This window comes from Canis lupus, chromosome 1 (genome assembly GCF_003254725.2).
Source record: "Canis lupus dingo isolate Sandy chromosome 1, ASM325472v2, whole genome shotgun sequence".
Classification (NCBI taxonomy): domain Eukaryota; kingdom Metazoa; phylum Chordata; class Mammalia; order Carnivora; family Canidae; genus Canis; species Canis lupus.
This window is the reverse complement of record NC_064243.1, coordinates 99231579-99249791: the sequence shown is the minus strand read 5'-3', so window position 1 is coordinate 99249791 and position 18213 is coordinate 99231579. Positions and strand designations below refer to the sequence as shown.

The 18213-nt window shown below is 40.9% G+C and overlaps 1 protein-coding gene across 3 annotated transcripts in view; it reads right to left on the bottom strand.

The window, feature by feature from the left end:
* Positions 1-18213, bottom strand: part of IARS1 (isoleucyl-tRNA synthetase 1) — a 68778-nt gene that overhangs the window by 35125 nt on the left and 15440 nt on the right. For all 3 annotated transcript variants that reach the window (XM_025423670.3, XM_049094348.1, XM_025423668.3), the window contains exons 6-12: positions 16291-16408; positions 11828-11975; positions 9131-9218; positions 8829-8889; positions 4797-4892; positions 892-1014; positions 332-423 (exon numbers count right to left, since the gene is read on the bottom strand). In XM_025423670.3, coding sequence (XP_025279455.1) covers positions 332-423; positions 892-1014; positions 4797-4892; positions 8829-8889; positions 9131-9218; positions 11828-11975; positions 16291-16408 — 726 coding nt within the window. The remainder of the gene's footprint in view (positions 1-331; positions 424-891; positions 1015-4796; positions 4893-8828; positions 8890-9130; positions 9219-11827; positions 11976-16290; positions 16409-18213) is intronic.

Here is an 18213-nt window from a genome sequence, read left to right as displayed (position 1 = left end):
TTCCACTTCCATGCCTGTTGGCATGGCAAGGTCTTGGAATCTAACCTGTGTCATGTTCTCTCTCTTGCCAGGTTCTAGCACAAAATTTTAGAGATGTCTCATCCTAAAGAAATGTGGCCCCAACATAAAACATTTGTACATGTTGACACTTCTCAGACAAGTGTTGAGGAAAACAGTAACCGTACATTCATGGACTCAAGAGGGCAGGCTGCCAACACTAGCCCTACAGGGTACAAATGGGAGGGGAACCACAGACGGACAGAAGGGGCACATGCACTATGTGTCCCCTACAGGCTGCAAGCTCGAGCTGGGGGTCTTCCCTTTGTCTCACCTCCAGCAGAACGGGTAGCTGTGAGTGAGGGTGCTGGCAATGAGAAGCCGGCCTCTTTCCTTCAGGGTCCTGATTATGTTTTTGTCAGCATCCTGTTAAAAAAAAAAAATCTAGCCATTAAAATATCCTGCGATACTTAGTAACACAAGATAATTAAGTGTATCATTGCAATCTGATATTCTGATGTCTCTACCATAAATAAAAGGTAGAAATCATACATGGATTATAAAATACTCAGTCTACTTAGGCACACACTAAGTTTTGGTGTTGAATAAGCACTTCCATACCATGTGAGGTAGTGAGGTCTTCCAGCAGCGATGGCCCTGAAGCCACAGAAGCTGCTTCAGTGCCTGGTTTCACAGATTCCTGCCTGTGAAACTACAGCATGCTCCTCTGAAGACACTAGACCCTTCAGGATAATACCTATCTTTTCTGGTTATATGAGCCAAGGCAAAACAAACAAAAGAAAAACAACTTCTTAGGAAAAAAAAATACAGATACTGGAATCTACTTAATAAAAAGCTGATTAAAGAAAGACACGTGATGACAGAGACACATACCTTCACATACTGTCCCATGAAATCTGTCACTTCTGCTGTGAAACAGCCTGAGGCATCCACAGGGCAAACAGGGGGAGAGTCTTTCTGAATGATGTTGAAGTCCATACAGACCCGATAGTCGTCCTGGGGAGAAAGGGAATGAGATAGGAGTGTGGGTGGTGATAGATTTACAAGAAAATGCTTCAGTATTCTGACACAGAACTGTAATCAACTTTAATTATCCTCTTAGCTGAAGTTAATTCAGGATCATTTGGACAATCCTGGAGCCTTACAGTTGGACAGGGATTACATCATCTCCCTAGCCATTACCTCACAGACCCCTATATACAGCAGGGCATCCATTAAGGGAGGAGTAAGATGACACACATGTATCCGTGGTGAACACAGACACAAAAATGCTCAATATTCACAAACTCCACTCAACACTATAGTAAAAGAATCATTCAGCACAATCAAGTGGGATTCAATCTGGGGATGCAAGAATGGTTCAGTATCCACGAATCAATCAACATGATATATACCTCATTAACAAAATGAAAGGTAAAAACCATATGATCCCCTCAATAGATACAGAAAAAGCATTCCACAAAATTCAACACCCACCTGTGAAAAAAACAAAGTGGGTTGAGAGGGAACATACCTCAACATAACTGAGGCCATATATGAAAAATCCACACACAACTAACATTATACTAAAATGGTGAAAAACTGACAGCTCTTCCTAAGATCAGAAACAAGACAAGGATGTCCATCCACTTCCACCACTTCTATTCATCACAAACTGAAGTCCTAGCCACAGAAGCCAGACAACAAGAAATGAGATATCCATATTGGTAAGAAAGAAGTTAAACTGCCACTTGGCAGATGACATGATGACTACAGAAAACTCTAAAGACTCCACCAGGGCAGCCCTGGTGGTGCAGCGGTTTAGCGCTGCCTGCAGCCCGGGGTTTGATCCTGGGGACCCTGGATCGAGTCCCACATCAGGCTCCCTGCATGGAGCTTGCTTCTCCCTCTGCCTGTGCCTGTGCCCCTCTCTCTCTCTCTCTCTCTCTGTGTCTCTATGAATAAATAAATAAAATCATTAAAAAAAAAAAAGACTCCACCAAAAAAACTATTAGAATGAAATCAGTAAAGTTGCAGGATGCAGAATTAATATACCTATTCTATCTAAATCAACCTAACGACAGCCTTAATTTCTCATTACTATTTTTCGACTCCCGATCAGCACCCTTGATAGCACTCACAACATGACTTTTACCACTCATGTTAATAGCAAGCCAATTCCACCTATCAAAAGAACCTTTAACTCGAAAATCTGATATTTCTATACACTAATAATGTAGTAGAGAAATTAGGAAGGCAATCCCATTTATAATTGTACCAAAGGTAACAAAATACCTACAAATAAACAACCAAGGAGGTGAAAGACCTGTACTCTGAAAACTCTATGTTATTGATAAAAGAAATTAAAGATAACACAAAGAAATCAAAGAAATGGAAAGACATTCCATACTCATAGACTGAAAGAACGAAATAGTTAAAACGTCCATACTACCTAAAGCAATCTACAGAGTTAATGCAATGCCTATCAAAACATCAACAGCGTTTTTCATAGAACTAGAACAAATAATATTAAAATTTGCTTGAACCACAAAAGATATCAAATAGCCAAGGAAATCTTGAGAAAGAACAAAGCTGGAAGTGTCACAACCCCAGATTTCAAGGTATTCTACAAAGTCGTACTAATCAAAACAGCATGGTACAGGCACAAAAATAGACTCAGATCCAGGCAACAGAATAGAGAGCCCAGAAACAAAGCTGTGCTTATATGGTCAATTAATCTATGACAAAGCAGGAAGAAATATACGAAAGGGAAAAGCCAGTCTCTTCAATAAATGGTATTGGGAAAACATGACAGCCACATGCAGAAGAGAGTGAAACCGGACCACTTTCTTACACTATGCACAAAAGTAAAGTCAAAATGTATTTAAGACCTAAAGGTGAGACCTGAAACCATAAAACTCCTAAAAGAAAAAGACCGTAATCTCTTGAACAACAGCCATGGCAACATATATACAGCTATGTCTCCCCGGTCAAGGGATTCAAAAGCAAGGAAACCATAAATAAAATAAAAGGCAGCCTACTCAATGGGAAGACATATTTGCAAATAACATATCTGATTAAGGGTTAGTATCTAAAATATATAAAGAACTTATATAACTCAATTCCATAAAAGCAAACAATCCTATTAAAAAATGAAGACCTGAAGAAACATTTTTCCAAAGAAGACATTCAGATGCCAACAGACATGTAAAAATGTGCTCAACATCACTCATTAGGGAAATGCAAATCTGAATCATAATGAGGTATTACCTTACACCTCTCAGGATGGCTAGAATTAAGATGATAAGAAATGATAAGTGCTAGGGAGGATGAGGAGAAAAAGAAACCGTTGTGCACTGTTGGTGGGAATGTAAATTGATGCGACCACTCAAGAAATCACCATGGAGATTCCTCAAAAAATTAAAAACAGAAATATCATGCAGTCTAGCAAATCCAGTCCTATTCACCTGAAGGAAATGAAAATACTAGTTAAAAATGTATATTGCACCCCCATGTTTACTGCAGCATGATTTACAATAGCCACGATACGGAAGCAGCCCACATGTCCAACAGATGAATGGATAAAGAAGATGTAGTGTATATGTACAATGGAATATTACTCAGCCATCAAAAGGAATGAGACCTCGCCATACCTGACAACACGGATGGAACCAGAGGGTTATGTTAAATGAAATAAATCAAACACAAATATCATGATTTCACTCACATGTGAAGCCTAAAAAACCAAAAAAAAAAAAAAAAAAAAAAAGAGCATATCCAGTATATGCCAAATTCATTTTAATAGGAAAACCTAATTCACAATCAAAACCAGGAAGTTTTCTTTTTATTATTTACTACCAGTGTAGTTATGAATGACTAACATCTGGCTAGTACAGTATTATCAAGAATGCTTCCATCACTTGAACACTGGACAGGTATTAGGCGATACCAAGGAAGAGTTCACTTTATTGGGTACAACAATGGCAAGGTGCCAGTATTAAAAATAAAAGTCCTAACCAGGCATAGATGTGTACGGAAGCACCTGCAGATGAAGACTGTGATGTTGAGGATTTGTTTCAAAACCCTCAGACCAAGATGGAGAAGGTGTGGGAGGAAGAGGAGAAGGAAGACAGAAGAATCAGAATTCCCAAATGCTGATAATTAGTGCAGGTGGAAGATGTGAACCTAAGATTTATTCCAGTATCTCTTTACTTCTGTGTATATTTAAAGATATTCATATTAAAAATCTCTGCAGAGGTTACATATGAAAGCAAAATGATGGAGTTAGTCGGTCCCCGGTGGATGTTTTAGTCACATACAAATTACATCCAAAGGATTGCATTTTTAGAAAAATTACTCTGGGTAAAATTTAAACTTAACCACACCACCCAGCTCTGAGGGGTCAAGCTCTGCCCTGTCAGCAAAGTATTTACTTGCGAACACAGTGCAGGTGTGCAACTCTCCACACACTGACTTTGTGGTGACAGCGTGACTTGACACCCTTTCCAGAGCTTACAGAACCACACGCTGAAGAGAGCAGAGTGCAGCTGAGGAAGTGGTGATAGAAGGAAGACACAGAGTGCCTTTCAGGGAGACACCCGGGACTGGACTCACTATTCTGAGAGCTTAGCTCAGGTGAAAACACACTGCACACAGAGGTTTGATATTGGGGGCAGTGGGCCTGCAGAGCTGGACCCCACAGTGTGCCCATAATGAGGAGCATGAGACACACACACACACACACGACTCAGGCCATGACCCTCCCTTCCCACAGACATGCCTGCAAAACTTCTACTCACAGCCCCGAAGTAAGGAGCCTGGTGTACCACTCCGGTGCCCTCCTCCTCCCGCACGTAGCTGTCAGCAAGCACCGTGAAAGCACCATTCTCCTTGAGCTGGAATAGACACAAGAGCAGGCAAAATCAATGAAACACCAGCACATCTTATATTAATTTCGTAACAGTGTTTGGCAAGAATCTAAAAAAAAATTTTTTTTTTAATTTTATTTAAGTAAATCTCTGCACCCAACGTGGGGCTCGAATTCTTGACCCCAAGGTCAAGAACCACCTGGCTCTAACCACTGAACAAGCCAGGTGTCCCTGACAAAATTTTTAACAGGCAAAATTATTTTCAGAAACAAGACAGAATAATTTGGTTTGGGAAGAAATATACTAAGTCTTTTCTATGATAATTATCTGAAGACTTGCAGAGAAAAAGTTCTAACTTCTTAGTCACAAAACAGGGCTTTTGGGATGCCTGAGTAGCTTAGCAGTTGAGCGACTGCCTTTGGCTCAGGGCATGATCCTGGAGTTCCGGGACTGAGTTCCACATCGGGCTCCCTGCATGGAGCCTGTTTCTCCCTCTGCCTGTGTCTCTCATGAATAAATAAAATCTTAAAAAATAAAACAAAACAAAACAACAAAAAAAGGCAAAACGGGGCTTTTCCTGACTTCTCTCAACCTCCCCTACACCCGGTGTGCAGCTTCTCATGCACAACTCCAGGGTGCCCTTAGTCACCTTCCTGTCAGCCCCACTATAAGGCAAACCAAGGGCACTAGAGTGACAAGTTCTAGCTAAAGGTGCTCCATGTGCTGTGGTACGGAGGAAGCACTATTTCTACATAAAATGCTGCAGACCTACTTCTACCTTTACCTCTTCCTTTCTCTTTCCACACACGGGTTCAGCCAAATCCATCCTTCACTTTCTTGTCTTTCTGCCTTTGTAAAAAGTACTTTCAGAAATGATGTTCACACTTAATCACATCTAATCCGGTGATCTTGTGAAAAAGGCACCAGTATTCCAATGATCCAAAAATACTGAATCAAACTCAGAACAAAGATGAAATGGTTTGTCCAAATCACACAACTAACAGTGACAAACACTGGGCTTGAGTCAAGGTCTCCTGGCTCTAATACAATGTCATCTTCATCTATGTTACAGCTCTTCAATTCTTTAGCAGTTGTCTAAAACCAAACTTGGAAAAGTAGCCACGAATGTCTCACTGTTGTAACCTACACCACCTGGAAATATTGTTGCCTGAAAGGTATGTCTTCAAGCATTCAAACATGGAGTGGGAGCATGTGTGCCCTTGGAGTCTGAGGAACAAGTAGGAAGTGTTTCTAGTGGATGTAGATGAACCCCCGTGGCGTCCTGCCTCTCTGTCCAGCTCCAGACACTGCCCTGCCAAGGCCGAGCAGTCAGCAGTCACAGCACCTGCTCTCACAGCTCCCACCTGATAGTTCAGAACACACGTATCTTAGGTTTACACCACACCACTTTGCCTACGACAAAGATTTTCTAGCACCTGCCTAAAATGCTGAAGGCCCCAGAAATTCAGGAAGCTACTGAATGGAGTATGTGGCAGGTGCACATTCCAGACACACCTCTAAGCCCCAAGTTCCTGTCTGGAGTGTCTGGGTGGTGCATGTGCTGAGAGCACAGAGCTCTCTGGGTTCTCAACAGGGTCTGTGGTCAGAAAGATCAAGAGCCACAGATTTAGTGAGAGAGTTTAAGACAAAACAAATCCAACCTAAAACAAAATATGTTAAAATATGCAACAGAAGAACATAATAATGATATTTTTCAGGAGAAACCAGAGGCATTACAAAAGATGTTTTTTCAGATGGTCTGTGAGTTCAGCCTTGAGAATGGGTTGTACTTGAGCACATCTGATGTAACAAAGGTGAGGGATCTTTTTAAACAAGAGGAAAACTTAATGAAATCAAAGGCAGGGAGGGAAGAAAAAGGAAGGGCCAGTTTGACAGAAGCAAAGGGTACGTTTGCAGCAACATCAGAGGATGTGGTTCGGAAGCAGGTCGGCTACAAGGAGAACACTTAAGAGCAGGGGGTGGCAAGTGGCGGCAGGCTCTCAGGGAGCAGAAACCCACAGATGACCCTTGAACAACGTGGGATGCGGATCTACTTAAACACATTGTTCTAAGAGTGGATGGCAAAAGCCACAAGGCATTTGTTTATAACTGCCCAGCCCAGGCTTCAGGGAACCAGAATGAAGGCAACGAATGCAGAGGTCACACCTGCTGCCCGGAGTACTTGGGGAGCCTGCCGAGGCTGTCAGCAGCCCCGGGGCCCTGAGGCCAGGCAGTGTTGAAGGTCCTGTAGTGACAGGGCGGTGGGTCCAGCACCTGCAAGAGGCTAGGCTACAGAACGGGCCCTCAGGGCAGGCACAGCCTTGTGCAGGGAGACCCACATCCCTGGCACCCCTGCTTCCGAGTTCTCTGGGACCTGGACTCTGGGGCTGCATTGGGGGAGCCTGGCACAGGCTCCTCCCTAGCGGGTGCTCCACCCCATATGTGGCCACAGCTGCTGAGCCAAGGCCTCCAGGATGTGAGACACTGCCTTCCCAACAGTCACCCGTTCTCGCTGGGTGCACCAACATGGGGATTATTTTTTCTTTTCTCGTGAAGAAGCTTTTATTCCTAGTTTCCCAAGAGACTTAAACACAGGGGAGCTGAGTTTTATTAACAGACTTTTTAGTACTTGCTGAGATGCTGCCTTTCTCCTTTTGCCTATTTAAGTAGTGAACTGCATCACACATCCCCAAATATGATTCTGTAAACATTCCTACTTCTCTACATCATGCTGCAGTTCTAGCGTACACCATATTCGACTGAGCAATTGTTCTAGGAAGTGCTACGTCTATACTTGTAAGTTAATTGATATTTGTGCACAAATGCTAACTTTTTCAGGCTTATGTATCATTGTTCTGCTAACCTCATACTATATAAAAGCTGGCTTTCTCTATTCTAGGACAGAATAAAAAATGGACATGGTTTTTAAGAAAGATGTGTTTGGGCTTTGGACTTTTGTGTCTTTTTGTGGAGAAAAACTTTTATACATACTTAATGGTTGGGAAAACAGAGTGTTCAGAACTGCTTAAAACACCAAGAAGTTTTTTCAACAAATATATGTATACCACTGAAAATATTACTTCGTGTTTTCTCTTCATGATTTTTTTAATAATACTTTTTGTCTTGTTTACTTTAACAGTATAGCATATAACACATATAAAATATAAAATGTGTTAACCGCTTGTGTTATTGGCAAGGCTTCCAGTCAAGAGTAGGGTGTTTGTAGCTATGTGTGGGGGAGTCAAAAGTCACTGTAGGTGAGGCTGGTGCCTCTGATCCCCCCATGTTGTTCAAGGGCCAACTGCAACTGGGAGATGAGAAACATGGGAAAACACTCAAAGTGAACAAAAATGAAGAGACAGATGTCAGCAGTGTTGTGGACAGAGTCCAAATGGCAGAGGTCACTGCAATAACCAAACTCCATCCTTGAATAGACAGGGATCAATGGGAAATTCCTGATGACCCTAATCTTTTGGTGGTGGTGGTGGGGCTTGCAACTGCAGCCATGGATTCTCTGTTATCAGAAAATGAAAACTGCCCAAAACAGCTTTGTGAGTCTTAAGAAAACTAAGTTACCACATGTATGAGCTTTGCCTTCATGCCTAGATCTAAAAACCCACCTCATCAGTCTCCTTAAAATGAACTGTTTATTGTTACACACAGGTTTTATTCTTAGCACTACCTTAAACTTATAAAACAAACCAAAAATCCCAATAAATTTGGATGATATGTAGACTATAAACAGTAAAAATATACAAACTTAAGTGTTTCCTTTTATAATTTGAGAAAAGTATTAAAATCATTCTGATAGGATTATTAAAACAAGAGAGCAACACAAGCACAGTTTAAACTTTGTTACTACTCAGACTCTGCGTGCAGACAGCAACGCAGTGACCCCCACTGCAGTAGTCAGTGACCCTGACCCAGGTAGGCAGCACCTGCACAGCACGGTCCTAAGCTTACCTGCACAAAGTAGTCAAACAGCGGCCTGTACTTCTTGCCTTTGAGATAGCTACCGGGAAATCTAGAAAAAGGAGAAAGGCAAACTCATAATTAGACTAAAATCCTCAAAGAAATGAAACTGCAGGCACATCAGGTTACAACTGGCTCCTGGTTTATTTGTTTCTTTGTTGTTAATGCTGAAATGTATGAGCTGAACCCACTCAGTAACATCAACTGAACTTGAACAACAGAGCTTACAGGGAATAAAGTCTCACCTTTCAAAGTTAACACACGCATGTACACAAATCAATCTGTATATTCACCTTTCGAGGATCTCGTAGTCTGTCTCCACCTTATAGAGGGCTAGTAATCTGGCTTCCATCAAGATGAGTAACTTTCCTCTGGTGACATCTACAAGAGCAAGGGAAGAAGTGGACTTCAGTGACATTCAGACTGGCTGGGTCTAGACACGCACCAGTACGCTCCTCCTCATGGGGTCCTGTGTTGCTGCACCCGTGTGCTCAGGGCACCAGTGCACACTGCTTGCCAGATGCAAAAATGCCAAAAACAGCACATGCACTTAACTGAACTTCTCTCCATTTTATGGAAACTTATTTTCTCCAACCAAAGGTAATATATGTGAAGGCTTAAAATTTGTAACATTAATAAACAAAAAACTCCTTGAGTAAAAGTCTTAGCTAATCTCTCTTCCCCGCAGGACACTACCATCTGAATGTCGCCCCTCCAGATATTTTTCTAAGTGTACACTACCAGACATCTTAGGTGAATGGCTACTTTAAAAAAAATTATGGGATACAATTCAGTACAGTTTTCATTTTGTCTACACATACTATATTGTGAACATCTTTCCATATGTTAGCACAGATTGCCCTTCCTCATTTTTCTAAATAGCCACCTGGTACTCCATTCTAAGGAAGTACACATCATTTTTAACATATCACCTAATACTAGACACTGAAGTTATTTTCAGATTGTTACTACTGTGAATAACATTGCACGTATATTTGTACCCTTACTAGAGTATTTCTGGAGGATGCTATCCTGGGAACAGAAAAGCTAGAATAAATGTAGACACATTTACAATTTAATAGCAAATGATGACTCACCTTACAAATACAGACTATTTTAAAGTCCTACCTGTAAAGTATGATACACCCAAGGATTTTTTTCCCCAGGTTTTTATTTAAGTAATGTCTACACCCAACTTGGGGCTTGAACTCATGACCCCGAGATCAATAATTGCACGCTCTTCCAACTGAGCCAGCCAGGCGCCTCTGATATAACCAAGGATTTGTTAAAGTCTGTGACATATGCTCAGTTCACTATAAGAAACATCAGTATCTATAGATCACTGTGAAGGCCTTTGCAATTCACTGAAAAGTTACTATGAACAACACTGTCACCCACTAGCACCAGCAACACCAGTGTCTGTCAGCAGAGTCAACATTTTCTGTATAAAACTTAGGACACATGGTCCAGCAAGTAGGCGAGTCGCATGTAGGCAGAGGAAGGACAGTATTGAACTGTCTGCCTGATGGCCCCCCAGGCTATAGGCTCACTAGAGAAGGGCCATATCCCCAGGGATACACCGGGATCTCCCCCTGCCTGGAGAGGCTTTGTGCCCACGGCTGAGAGCACGAGAAGCTAGCTGCTGGTCCTATCAGCATCCAGGCCACTGCTAAGTAATAAAAACACATGGTTTCCAGGCCTGCACCTCCAGGGTTCCTTTCCCCATAAGCTGTTGTAAATCATGTAAATCATGTCACCTATCTTGTATGGTTGTGTCTTTCTGGCTACAATTTTCCCTTCTTTTCCCTGGCTTTTCCTCCTTTCATCAACTATCTAAACCTGAAGGTCTTTTTTCATATAAATCTCTATGGAAAGAGCTTCATCAGGACTTTGGTGAACTCTCTCCAGTTCTGGTACCAGATTTATAGTAACTATGTATTTCAGTCTTAGTCCTCCTTCCTGGCATGGCTCCTAAAACCCTTGTTATTTCCTAAGTGATAACTGCCATTAAGGTGTCCTTTGTCATACGGATGAGGGGACTTTTGAAAAGCCCCCAGTTCACCTAAGGGTGGAGTTTAATCACCAACAGCCAGAGATTTAACGTAATTAAGTCATGAAGTAACATCACTTAGTGAGGGCAACCCACTCCAGCTCCATGGTAGGAAGAAGCTCTTGTGCTCAGGACCCTTCTAGACCTCACCCCATGTACCTCACTGGATGATTCCTGTGTATCCTTTATATCCTTTCACAATAAACCACTACAATGTTTCCCGAGATTTTTTTAATGTTTGTAAACATTTTATTTATTTATTCATGAGAGACACAGAGAGAGAGGCAGAGACACAGCCAGGGGGAGAAGCAGGTTCCCTATGGGGAGCCTGATGCAGGACTCAATCCAAGGACCCCAGGATCACGACTTGAGCCAAAGGCAGGCACTCAACCACTGAGCCACCCAGGTGCCTTTGTTTCCCTGAGTTATGAGCCTGTCTAGCAAATTAATCCAAATCAAGGAGAGATCATGGTAATATTAGAAGCACAGAACTTGCAACTGGCATCTGCAGTGAGGCTGTGGGGGGATGCCATGTAGGCCTGAACCCTTAACCAGTGTGATCTGACGCTATCTCCAGGTAGCTAGTGTCTGAATGACGTTAACTGGTTGGTGGTAATGAAAAAATACACATCAGAGATTCCTAGCAATGATGAGACACCACCTCTATCAATCTCCAGATCCTCATCTGCTAATAGGGGCATGATGTGTAAAAGTATTAAAACCTGGAAATTACAAGGACCATTTATTTATATCTACTATTTTAATTTTTACGTGCATTTCTTTTTCAGGTTATTTTAAAGATTATTCTTCTGTTTAAGTCTAACACTTTTTCAAAAACTTCTATTTTTACTCCAAAAGAAATGTAAGCTTTGATTCTATCCCAAAATAAGTTAAAATGATCTCCTCCATATCCATCATAAACAATCAGGCCCACACTTACCTTTAATCTTCACATACTGCATTTCTGGATTAACACACAGGGCCAGGTTACTAGGCAGAGTCCAAGGAGTGGTTGTCCAGGCCACCAAAGACACATTTTCGTCTTCCTCCAAAGGGAAAGTTATAAACACTGAAGGGTCTTGAACATCCTGAAATAAAATGATATAAGATACTGTTTTACAAAATCCGTAACAGTAAGATACCGAAGAAAAGAACTGATCCTAAAGAATAAATAGATTTCCAGAATAAAAACCAGTTGCCATATTTATAAAAAGAAAATATAAATTCCAAATACTTTTTTTATATTTTTATATATTTTTTATTATTTTTAAATTTATTTCTTTATTCATGAGAGACACAGAAAGAGGCAGAGAGACACAGGTAGAGACACAGGCAGAGGGAGAAGCAGGCTCCATGTAAGAAGCCTAACGCAGGACTTGATCCCGGGACTGCAGGATCACGCCCTGGGCCGAAGGCAGGCACTAAACTGCTGAGCCACCCAAGGATCCCTATTTTTTTTAATATTTTTAAAAAATGTTTTAACAATGACCTTACCTTACCTTAGTCATCACAAGTAAAACACTTTAAGTATATTAAGAGGAATACGGATTACAGGTTTCACTATTATAATGATCTATTTTTATAATAAATCCATAATAGGTTAGGTCAAAAATAATTGTTTTAGAAGACAGAGTTATTCTTTATTCCAAACTATAAAGATGAGTCATTTTAAAACACCATGTACTTAAGTTGCAATATGCCAATATTAATTCAGTTCATTAAGTAAAAAATTGGTTCCACCTCTATGGTAACACGAAAATATCAAGGATTTAAAAATATTTAATAAATAGCTCCAGAGTAGAAAAGCTTATCTTCTGATTCCAACAAACTAACTGCATTCTAAATAAAGTGCCCTGAGAAATATGAGCTCTATAAGCTTCACCTCATTCACATGTGAACTGTCAAACAAACCTGAAGGAAGTGCCGGCCTGCATGCCTCGAGGGCCAGTGTCATGAATCAGACACCATGGCACTGTTCTAAAGCTGCAGATGGAGCATCCAAGCAAAACACATACCCTATGATTCTCTTTTGCTGAAAATGACATTACTAGGACCATTAACAGATTAATAGTCTACAGATTAGATGGTACAACCTACAGATTAGATGGTAATATTTTATCAATGTTGATTCTCTAATTTCAATTATTTAAGAATATGGATTTTAAGAAATATATACTTAAACCTTTACAGGAAAAGGGACATCATATCCTCAACCTGCTCTCCAAGGGCCCTGGGCTCCCACCATGCCCTGGAGAGCGGAGAACACAGACAAGGTGGAAGAGGGTGACTATCATGAAAGGTAAACATTCCTATAAGTCTAAAATTATGTCAGAAGTAAAAACAAAAACAAACCTTCGCTGCAACCAACACAGAATGTAGAATGGCTAGAGACAGGAGGCAGAAAACGCTAAGTGGGGCAAGATTACAGAGTAACCAGATCTGTCTGGCAGGAGCACAGATCAGGACACCCAGGTTGGAGAAGTGCGCTGGTACCTCTGAGAGTGGGAGAAGGCAAACCATGGTGCCTGGGCCAACCCAGATGGTCACCTGTGTTCTCACACCCCAGGAGCTAGGAATGGTTTTGACAAGAGTTGAATACTTGCAACAGAGATCATCCGCCCACAAGGCCTGAAGTACTATCTGGCACTTCACAGTTTGCCCACCCCAATACTAGAGCTCAATGTTAAGTACACACTATGACCCAGTAATTCCACTCCTGGGCATGTAACCCATAGAAGAAATGTGCATGAATGCTCCCCAAAGACAACTTCTAGAATGTTCACAGTAGCACTACTGATAAGATTCCCAAACTGGAAATTACCTAAATGCCCATCAATGGTACTGTGGGTAAATTAAGGGCTAGGCAGTATTAAAATGATGATTTACAAGTACACACAACACAGATGACTTTTCACAAATATAATCTTGAACAAGAGAAGCCAGACACAAAAAAGAATGTAAGGTACAAGTCATTTATATATAGTACAATGTCTAAAAATTTACACAACATAAAAAAAATTTTTTTAAACACAATTGGTTTACCTTGTGGAACAGCTGGAAGTACTCTATCCTGTAAGTCAGTTTACCTCTGCACAGCTTGCTCATCCCAAGAGAATGTACTTGTTTACTTACAGAAGAGTCTGCCCCCTGTGAACTCTAGAAGCTCACAAGCTAGTATGGGGATCTAACGTAGAAATCTAGAAGCCAAAGAACACTTCAGCAGAAGTACACAAGGGTTAAGCTAAAATGTTCTTAGCAACACTGTCTGCCCCCAGTAAGAAAAAGGGCTATACCCTTCAAAACAACTCACACGGTCTATCAAAAGAAGGAAGACAATGGGGACGCCTGGGTGGCTCAGCAGTTGAGCATCTTGCCTTCAGCTCAGGGTGTGATCCTGGAGTCCTGGATTGAGTCCACATCGGTCTCCCTGCATGGAGCCTGCTTCTCCCTCTGCCTGTGTCTCTGCCTGTCTCTCTGTGTCTCTCATGAATAAATAAATAAGGGTCTTAAAGAAAAAAAGAAGACATTGCAATCTATTTGTTCTACAAAACACTACATAGCAGATAAAAATAAACTTTTTTTTAAAAAGATTTATTTATTTATTTATGATAGACATAAAGAGAGAGAGAGAGAGAGAGAGAGAGGCAGAGACACAGGAGGAGGGAGAAGCAGGCTCCATGCTGGGAGCCCGACGTGGGACTCGATCCCGGGACTCCAGGATCGTGCCCCGGGCCAAAGGCAGGCGCTAAACTGCTGAGCCACACAGGGATCCCCGATAAAAATTAACTTAAAGCTACATGTATCAGACAAAGAATCTTTAAAACATACTATTTCCTATGAAAGGCAAGGTACAGAGTGAGTACTATGGATGAGATTAAAGATAGGCCTAAGAATGCTACGCACTGTTTGTGAATATATAGGCAGACAGTAAACGTATAAAAATGAGAATGGAAAGAAATATCAAATTCACAGTGGTTCCTCTCAGGTTGTGAGGAAGGACGTGGGGAAGAGAAAGGTGCTATAAATCTGTAAATTGTGGACTACTCACTTGCACAGAAGCTAGAATAAAAGATCCGTAGCTACACACAACACGGATGGCTGTCACAAACATCATGCTGAGAGAGAAAAGCCAGACACAACAAATGCCATTGTCAACACTGACCTCTCTTAAAGATGCACATGCTGAATGAAGGACACCAACAAACACAAGATGAAGTACAAATCTACAAAACACTGAGGACTACAGAGACATAATTAGCAAAATTCACTGTAGGAAACTCTAGAAGATAAAACCTGTTTCCTAAACAATGATTTGCATGGAAAGAAAAAGGGGGAAAGAGAGGAAGTCGAGACCATAGATGAAAACAGAAAGACATTTGCTTTCATGCATGGACCTTCCTTAGATCCCAATGAAAACGACCTCAGGGCAGCCTGGGTGGCTCAGCGGTTTAGTGCTGCCTTTGGCTCGTGGCCTGGTCCAGGAGACCCAGGATCAAGTCCCACATCGGGCTCCCTGCATGGAGCCTGCTTCTCTCTGCCTGTGTCTCTGCCTCTCTCTCTCTCTCTCTCTCTCTGTGTCTCTCATGAATAAATAAATAAAATCTTTTAAAAAAAGAAAACAACATCAAAGAACCGAAGGAAAAAGGTATTTGAGAGACAACGAAATATAAACACTGATGACATCTAGGAATTAAACCTTTAGAATATTACATATCAAGGATGACTGAGAACTTTTTTTTTATAATGGTAATGTTAAAAAATAAACATTTCTTGTGTTTTAAACAATGTACAAAAAAAACAAATTTCAGACAAATGAGTGTCCTTTAAAAACAATGAGGACCAGCTCAAGTCTGAGGAATGACCTCCTGAATATACACCCATGGTTCAGACTCAACTTATTGCCGTTATGCCTGTGGAGAGAAGATAAAGCAGTGAGTGTGCTTTGGTGATAAGACCCATCTAAACTCTATCAGAGCAGTGATGTGGTGACTCCCTTCATCCGAAAAAAGATCCTAATACTATCAACCAAGAACAAATCAGATTTGCTTCCAAATTCAACAAATGAATAACACGAAATCTCAGACAAGGCATTCTCATCCAAGCCAAGAACTCTTTCAAAAGCAGTGACTGGAGGGAAACAGGGCAGAGGCACAAAGATACAGTGGAAGCAAGCAGAGTCTGTCACATGAGGACACAACACTCCCAATCCCACAGGGGAAAGAATCCCTCACTTTCACTCTGCATACAGCCTCAGCTCAGTGACCAGTACATTAGCAGCACTCCATAAGAATCGTCAACCTGACAGATTCCCCAGGCTAACATTTCTCACTGGGACTAGTTCCTGGGATTACAACCCTTCGACTTCCCTGTGCATAAGTTAACACCCAATGACATCACACGCACCTTGTAGTTCTGGTGAGACTCGAAGTTGGACAGTGGAGTGTTGCACGCGGTGGAGAAAGGCATGACTTTCACGCCTCTATATACAAGGCCTTTGTCATAGAGCTGTTTGAAGACCCACCTAGCAATGAAAGACACCATTTTACAACGATACAACCAAAATCCCATCTCCCCAAACTCATTTATGCCAGTTTGTCTACATTCTATCAGCTAACCATGTCTCTCAACTGGCTACCAGCTGGTAAATTAGGACAGAATCGTATCAAATATTGTGTACATTAAAAGTGGTAATAACTGTACATGGAAAGATGTTCATGACTTGAGTTGTGTGAGAAAAGCAATTGACACCATATTGTACACTGAGGTACTCAATGGGTAAAACTGTACATATCCATATACTTATTACATTTTTTAGAGATGCTGAAAAAGATTTTTACCAATTGTTAACTATGGTTGGGATTTCAGAGTTTTTGCTTTTCTTAATAGTTTTCTGGTGTATTGCTTAAATTTTACTATAATAGATAGTTTTATAAGGCAATTTAAAAAGCATAAACCAATTGGGATTAGGGTATTTCTATAGTTAGTTAAAAACTTTTATTAAACATTAACCATGTTGTTTTATGCTAAATGTACCAAGGTGCTGATATGGCAATGGTAACAGTTATCCTGGGGTTTCCTGTGGGGAATACTCACCAGTCCCAGCTGGATGTCAGGAAGCATTGGTGGGAACCCTTAATTCTGCCTTTATGCATAATTTTTATAATCCAATTCCTATGTGCTTGGTATAATAAATGAATTAAAACGTTCTCATTTGCTAAAATACATTTTTATGGGAAAATGTGCATATTTTTTCATAGTATTGTTTGGCTTTAAATAAAGATTAAAAATGTTTTATATAAAGTTTCCCAAGTTTATAATTTTTTTCATTGAGGCAAAATTAACATGTAGCATCATATTAGATTCAGGCATACAATGTGAGGATTTGATATTAGAACACACTGCAAAGTCATCACCATAGTAAGTTTAGTTACTGTCTACCACCAAGGTCACAGTAACTTTGTTTTATAATGAGAACTTCAAGACTCATGAAGCACTACTATATTACTGACTATAGTCACCATGCTGTATGCTACATCTCCATGGTTTATTTTGTATCTGAAAGTCTGTACTTCTCAACCCCTTCTACCCACTGCCCACAGCCAATCCCTCTTCCCTCTGGCAAACACCATTCTGCTATGTCTGAGTTTTGTTTTTTTAGATTCCACATGTAAGTGAAATCATATGGTATTTGTCTTTGTGACTTAGGTCCCTTAGTGTAATACCTTCACGGTCCACCTATGTTGTCACAAATAGCAAGAATTACTCTTTATTATGGCTTGAGGATATTTTATATAGTTTACACACACACATCTTTTTCTTTTTAGAGGGAAAGGATGGGGGGTTGAAAGAGAATCTTAAACAGGCTGTACTCAGTGTGGAGCCTGATGTGGGGCTTGATCTCACAACCCTGAGGTCATGACCTAAGCCAAAATCAAAAGTCAGACCCTTAATTGACTGAGCCACCATAACCTTCTCTCCCATATCTTTTAAAAAATATTTTCTTTTATTTGAGAGAGAGGAGAGACAGAAAACGAACACCCTTGCGAGCAGAGTGTCAGAGGGGGGAAGAGAGAGAGAGTTTCAAGCAGACTCTACCAGAGTCCGACTCAGGGCTCGAGCTCACTGACTCAGATCATGACCTGAGCCATAATCAACAGTTTGACACTTAACTGACTGAGCCACGCAGGCACCCCCTCACCCCACTTCTTTTTTATCTATTTATCCATCAACGCACTCTTAGACATCATTTCCTGGCTACTGTACAGAACACTGTGATGAACATAATGGCACATATACCTTTTTGAATTTGTGTTTTCTTTCTTTTTT